This window comes from Sesamum indicum, linkage group LG1 (assembly GCF_000512975.1).
Source record: "Sesamum indicum cultivar Zhongzhi No. 13 linkage group LG1, S_indicum_v1.0, whole genome shotgun sequence".
In the NCBI taxonomy this organism is placed as follows: domain Eukaryota; kingdom Viridiplantae; phylum Streptophyta; class Magnoliopsida; order Lamiales; family Pedaliaceae; genus Sesamum; species Sesamum indicum.
Genome location: NC_026145.1, coordinates 10,341,709 through 10,349,075, shown reverse-complemented (window position 1 = coordinate 10,349,075; position 7,367 = coordinate 10,341,709). Strand labels below are relative to the sequence as shown.

The window sequence follows — 7,367 nt, the reverse complement described above, 5'->3', positions numbered from 1 at the left end:
TTCTTTTCTCCAGATTAATAGAGAATTCGGGGTCATGGTGGGAATCTGTGTTGTCACCCAAATTAGACTGAGTTTTGAGCCTGCTCAGCGGGTCGCGGACAGAACCAAACGTTGGCCTCTTTATGCGTTGGCAATGGACTTTATATAGGATTTGAAGCCTATACGGACTTGTCTGGTATAGCTACTAATAGTTTTCCAGAAGGTTATAATATGACGAAAAGGAAACAAGCAAGATGAAAATATAGTTGAATTTTGAGAACAAAATCAAACGTTATCAAGGTAATTTGAAATACTCTATGACGAACATGCGTGGAAGTAAAAACTGAAATTTTATCTTCAAGAAGTCAGAAGAAAAATCGGAAATAAGCCTTGAAATGAAGAGCAGAAGGGAAAATTTTTTTCCAGATTATAATTTGCGCATCCGACAAAAGCGAAAATGTGCCTCCAACATCAAATTTATGCAAGAGTGAGATGCATAAAGCCGCCCGTTTTACTTTCCTGATCAGTCGTTGTCTTTTCGAAGCTTACAAAAAGGCTAAAAGAGAAGAAGAAAATTGCACTGCCCTTGTAATTCAAAGAAAGGACAGAAGGCGCAAGAGCGATTATGAGCTGATCAGGGCAAAGTCTTTATCTAGCAGACAAATTAAAAAGCGTATTCGTGAACCATATCTTTCTTTGATTCTTCAAAGACTCCTCTCTAGCCGTACAAAGTCTACCTTTTTGGTACTGCAAATATGGAGACGAGATGGATCAAAGATATGCCCAACCACAACCAAATTTCTGAAGGCACCTAACACTTCAATTCCCTTTTCACCACTCTACAGCCCATACTTTCAACACCTACAGAACTGGGATACCAGGACACAACATATTCACACCCTGTATTGAGTTAAAGATTCACCCCTTTTGCTAAGCGTTAATTACGTCATCATCGTCGTTGTCGGACTTCGACTTTGTATCAAGAAATTAGAGGGATTTCTCAGATTAAAATTTTAATAAGGTTTCTCATGATTTCTTGTATGATCAAATCCCTTCTTTTACTCATGTGAACAAATTGATATTGGATAAGTCTACAGTACTGGATCAGAATTAAGACAAGGAACAAACAATTTGCAATGTCATTGTTACAGAAACAGTATGTAGGGCGCTCTTTATCTCCTAAACCTGCACGCGCATGCTATGTGTCTCTGTATATATTTGACAAAATCGCTAAATATAAGGATTTGTACTTCCAAATTTTACCTTTCTGATCACCCTATATATCTATATCTACACGACTCCATCTCTTTATACATGTACATGTCTTGTTTATGCAACAACTGCCTACACATAATTTCATATTTATCAAATGCCAGGCGGACCCCCCGCCCTTTTACAGTGATATAAACTGCTATATATGAAGCACCACATATTAAATGCTGTTGGGAAGAGTACTATATATCAAAGTCATGAACTTTGTGTTGCAACGTTCATCCTTTCCAAATAAGGGAGATCATTCCAACTTCGCAGGTAATTAATATATATCTCTTATAATGCACAGGCATATAAAAAGATACTTATTACATCAATTCCTTTGCATTTTATGTAAGTGAAAAAACATAAATTATTTCTCTGGTTGCATGTTGCATTGAAGAATTGCTTGCATGGCCATACATTTATTCATTAATCCTGTCGGCAGTCCGAATATATGGTTTTCTCCTCTTTTTTACCTAGTTCGTTAAACCTATAATATGAGACTTTAAGGGCATTGAGTTTCTTCTTCTTCTTTTTTTTTTTTTTTTGTGTGTGGGGGGGGTTTTTTTTTTTTTTTTTTTTTTTTGTGTGTGGGGGGGTGTGTTGGTCGGGGTGGGTGGGTATCTTTGTTTTTATGTGTATGTTTGCTGCAAGATTATCTTTTGCTGTAATTTCTCTTTTCCTCTTGAAAGAAAAACTTGTAATTTGACAAAGAAAGAAAAACAAAGTATGAAGTTATTGTAATACCTGTTTCTTGCATCTAATTTGGTTTATCTTTCAAAATTCTCCACCTATTTCTAAGCATGTAATTAATTTTTTTCGACTGCGTATTGGATCTCAAATGAATTATGCTAACTAAACATAATATATATATATATATATAGTGGGACATGGGATTGAAGAAAAGACTGTGATGGTTGCCCTATATATATTTGATCATGTTTAGCTTTCTTGTGGTCTGTATGATCCTAAAGTTTTGTCTTTTTGCAAATTGGTCCCTGGTAGCATCTTTATTCTCCAGCCAATTCCAATGCCCTACATTTTCAAAAGTTATTTAGGGCTCCTGTCAACATCTAGTGGTCCATTGATCAAAATTCCAAATTCAAGGTACATGCATGTATAAATCTTCTGATGAGAAATCATCACTTGTCCCCATACTGTCATGAACAGTACAGTTAATTAGTTCTATGGCAATATAAACATTTGTGTAATTTGGATTTTTTAAGTAATAAATTTATGGTCACTCACTAATTACTTGAGATTAGAAATGTATATATAGAAGATTTATAAATTATTACTAGCCAAGAATAACTAGAACATAGTACTTCATTAACTAATCTCAATTAGGCCAAAAATCCAATTGGGAAAAGAAGAAACATGTAATGAACCTCAGGCACTGATATATAGTTTAATTAGTTTCCACTAATTATATATTAATCCAATAAAAATATATATAATTAGCAAGAAGTGGAATTAATACTCAGACGTCCACCAGCACCAGCTTCTCTTGTGGACCATTTGCTGTCTTTCTGGCAATTTGCTTATTGCCTGACGACGACTGAGTATCATTCAAATCATGTACTGAAATACAGTGGAAAATCATGATGGGACTCAGAAAGCATAATACAGTACCACTTGATAGAGAGTAAGAGCCTTTAGCATTGCATTCTCGGCCGGCCGGAACGTTATTATGCACTCTTCATTCCAACATTATTTATAATGTTCCATCATTTCGCTATTCATCATTTTTCATATATATGCCAATCAATTATGCACAGACACTATAGCTGATATATATATATATACATATATATATATGTGATGTTGAAGTCCTTTGGTGCCGATGCATCATTTTTCTTTCTTGTCAAATTAATGCATGAAATAATACTATTGATCTTCTCATGGATTTTATTATATAATATATATATATATATATATATATCATAAAGTCAAATTGCTTGTGGATATACGAAAAAGATTTGATTTCAATCCATTCAACCTTTATTTTCATGACATTTGTAAAAATTATCTTTGATGCGTGAGGTCGCGTGTCAAGAAATGTGAGGCTCTAAGTGATCCCGAAGTTGGAAGGAAATTCGAGGAAAGTAATGAATGATCCATTCTGGGTCTGGCGGAATCTTATAACATTTTTACTTATTTATGTATGTTATAGCAAGCTTAAAAATTAAGTATATTTCTTGCAATATCTCCTAGTTATATATATGGAACCCCATAATTAATTATACACTTAATTTACTTAATTATTGCTGGAAATATTGACACTAAAAGCTGAACTTCAATTTCTCAATTTCCAATTTCCAATTTTATGAGTATAGAGTATAATTTCTGTAGTTTGGCAATGGCCCTTGTCCAGATAATCAAACTTAAATTTGCTTTTCCGCAGACAAATTGAAGTCGGGTTTTGCAGATCTGGATTTGCCGCCTTCGCATTTACTCAGCCACCACCCATTTATTTAGAGGCCATATGTATATCAGGTATGAAAAATCATTGCAGCACAACAAACGTTGTCTGATAACTAATAGTTGTACTCTTGCCAGCAAATGTGCTTTTATTTTTCTTGTTTTTTTCTCCCTTGGGAGTATTTATGTAGGCATTATTTTGTCTTTTATTGACTACATTTATTACAAATCAAACTATATCTAGTGTCGTTTTATATCCGGTCTTAAGGATTTCTGCATGCTTTCATATGGTCCGAAACTATCTCTATCAACATACAAACTTAAAAATGATGACAACAATTTGGTAAAAGATGAGAAAATGTATCTGAACTATCAAGGTAACTGAGACTTGCAAAATTAGTGCACAAGTAGAGCACTGTTAGCTTTTTTAATTATAGTAAGCGGAAACCTTCATTGAATGATTGCAAGAAAATTTGGAAACCCTCCTTGAATTTGAGTTTTCATGGATGTAGTTGAGAAATTAAACCTCAAAATTAAGAACCCTCATTGAATTTGATATATCTACATATATATATATATAGTTACGTTGAAAAATTAAATCTCGAATGGGGTATTCTTGATGATTAAATTTTTGACCGTCATTTCATAATAACATCAAGCTACAACGTGCAGGTCTCCTTGAAGTATTAATTCATTCATTTCTACATATAATTAATTAGATCCGCATTGATCTTAAAATCTACCGATTATTTAATATTACGTACTAGTGTAGTTCCTCATGATGATCATTCTTGCTCTATAATGCTTCCAATTACTGCACAATTGGAAAATTTTTTAGTGGTAGTTAAGTATCAATATATGAGGAAAAGAAGGCAACTAATGCACCAACTCATTATTCACTGCTATTTATATATTTAGGTATACTCAGCAGATTGTGATTTAAATGTCGTATACCTATCAGCATTTCATATATATGTAGTTACGCCAAGAAACTTTATATATGTTCCACATATTATAAAGGTGTACTTAGAAGTACTAATTCTTTGTTAATTCTCAATATGTCTTATCTCCTTTTGGTTCTTTGTATACGATCCTTTAATTTTTTATCCAGAAAACCAATCAAATCTATTGAGAGAACGACGAAGAAGGTCAAAAATCCAGTAAGAAAAAACTTACTTCTACAACATAAATGAAAGGGAAATCATATATATATTTAGTTGCACGGAAATCGTATAATTAACTATCACATTGATTTGACAAGAAAATATCAACTCCCATTAATTCATCAAAAATTAAACACACACACAGCTTGGAAGTTAAATTCATTGATTAGATATTCCTATGTGAAGGTAATCATGCATACATCATATATTAATTAATAATATTTCTTTGAATTCAAATTCTTACATCAACATATATACGTAATTAGTGAATGTTGAAACTCTGGAAGTCCATGTTATGCCTTCCTTTTTTGATCCCCATACTTAGTATAAAGGTTCTTAAAAAATTCTGGATTTAATATTCATCTACTAGGAGGTTGAGATAATAAGTTACAAGGAGACATGAATGGCATGAATCCAGTACTGTAATATGAATAAAATGCATGTTGGATCCATTGTCATTCCTTTTTATTAGTTTGAACTGTTGGGCAGCCAACCAACAATATATACATCTAATGCATGCAACCAATATTTATAGCAATATCCAGATAATGATAATGTTAGTATTGAATAAGAGTAATTATATATATAGTATGATAGAACTTTATAAGAATTAGGTTTTCTCACATAAAGGGCATCACAAAATGATAGGAAGGATAGATATATAGTCTTGGCGCAAAAACATATATGTTTCAAAGTTGTGCCATGCATTCGCTTCAAAGAATAAGCTTTCTTAAGGTACTTCTAATTTCAAAGCTTAATTTTTTTTTAAAGTTGACTAATACTTTTAATTCTACTATATCTCACATGTTTTCTCAAAGTTTCATATCCCCTTCAAGCATTATATGTGTTTTATGAGAAATGTATATATATGTATACATACATATATTTGAAGGGGTTTCTACCCTGATATATGTACATATGTTTAGATTTATCATTCATAGGCAGCTGGTTAATCTATATGTAAAAGTAATTTTCTTTTAGACATTGTTCAATTTTGATCCACAAAAATTATATAAATCCTAGAACTTGAGGATTTACTTTCCCACAGGAATAACAACCTTCTCATTCCATGATTTGCAGCCTAGTAAAAAATACTACATCAGAAGTATTAATTTGGTCAATTTTCCTGAATGAGTCCTAGCAAGAAATTATATACACAATCAAGATGAACACTTCATGAACTTTCAGATTGTGTAATTGAACATGAGAATTGTAGATCAGACAACACAGTTAGTACGTTCCTGCATATCATGATTAAAATCCTTCCCCAGAACAGCTCATCTCCCAAAAACGAATAAGATTATGTATACAATTCCCACATTCTATGGCGCTAGTTAGTATATTATGGTTAGATATTAATTCAAGAAGTTCTTGGTCATTGAAACAGCAATCAGGTTATGAAGAACACCAGTACAATATATATATTTAGAATAATAATGTTTATTTAAATACTAGCCCTATTGATACAGAAATAATACATGAAAGCTAGCTAGCTAGGGATTCCAAGTTCTGAAATTGATCAAATCCATGAATAATTTACACATACCTGAAATATCTTGCAAGATAACATACGATGGGATTCCTCATTGGTGAAAGAAGGGAAAATTTGTCATGGTGGCTGATGAGTAAACTGATGAGTTGAGGTTATCTGCCAGTGAAACTTGAGTGGTGAGACTGGAGTTTGGTTTGTCATTGTTCATCAACAGGTCCCAATTTCCGAGAAATCCCATGAAACTACTGTTGGGATCTATGCAACAGGAAACAGCAGCAGAGCAGTAGTGATAATCAGAGATGGGGTGGTCAGATGTTGATGATGAACTTGAAAAATTCCCCAACAATTTCTCTATTGTGCCCACATCAGCTACTTCAAGAGAGGGATAATTGTCATCAGCACCGCATGGAGAAACCCTTTCTTGCTGGCTATTATTTTGGGGACCTGATTCTTGATCAATCCCTTCAAATGGGCTATTTGAAGACCCTAATTTCTCACGATTAGGGCTTGATTTACACCATTTGATCATCATCTTCTCCCTTGTTCTGCACCTAGCCCTTGCTCTTGCCTTCTCCCTCGACTCTCTCGTGTTAGGTTTACTTATGTTAGCAGTTTTTCGCGATTTTTTCTCATCTTTCTCGCAAGTTTTGCCACTTACATTCTTGATCTCAGTGTTTGAGTTTTCCTCAGTTCCTGATACCACTTCACATTCAGACAGAAACGATTCACTCTTTGCATCACTGGTATTGCAGATGTTATGATTTCCTTGTGTAATACTCTCTTTCGTCAGCTCCTTGATCGCCTTCTTTGATTTATTAAAGAGCCACTCGATCGTCTTGCTTGCTTTATCATAGCCTAACATGTCCTGAAGATCGAAGAATTTTCGAGCAACTTGTAGGGACAATCTCATTCTCCTGTCTCTAACCCCCTGAGCAGTGCAAATCTTGCTGTGCCTATCCTTCTTCCCAGTTCTCTTCCTCGGCCCACCGCCTAGATTTCGCCTTTTCACGGGCCCAACGACCCCGTTAGAGACAGGCTGATCATCTGCTTTTCCTTTC

The 7,367-nt window shown here is 33.9% G+C and overlaps 1 protein-coding gene across 1 annotated transcript in view; it reads right to left on the bottom strand.

The window, feature by feature from the left end:
* Nucleotides 6,039-7,367, bottom strand: part of LOC105162182 (transcription factor TCP12-like) — a gene marked incomplete in the record, with an annotated part of 2,076 nt that continues 747 nt past the window's right edge. Inside the window, 1 exon segment of the mRNA XM_020696646.1 lies at nucleotides 6,039-7,367. Within this exon segment, the coding sequence (XP_020552305.1) occupies nucleotides 6,401-7,367 (967 nt within the window).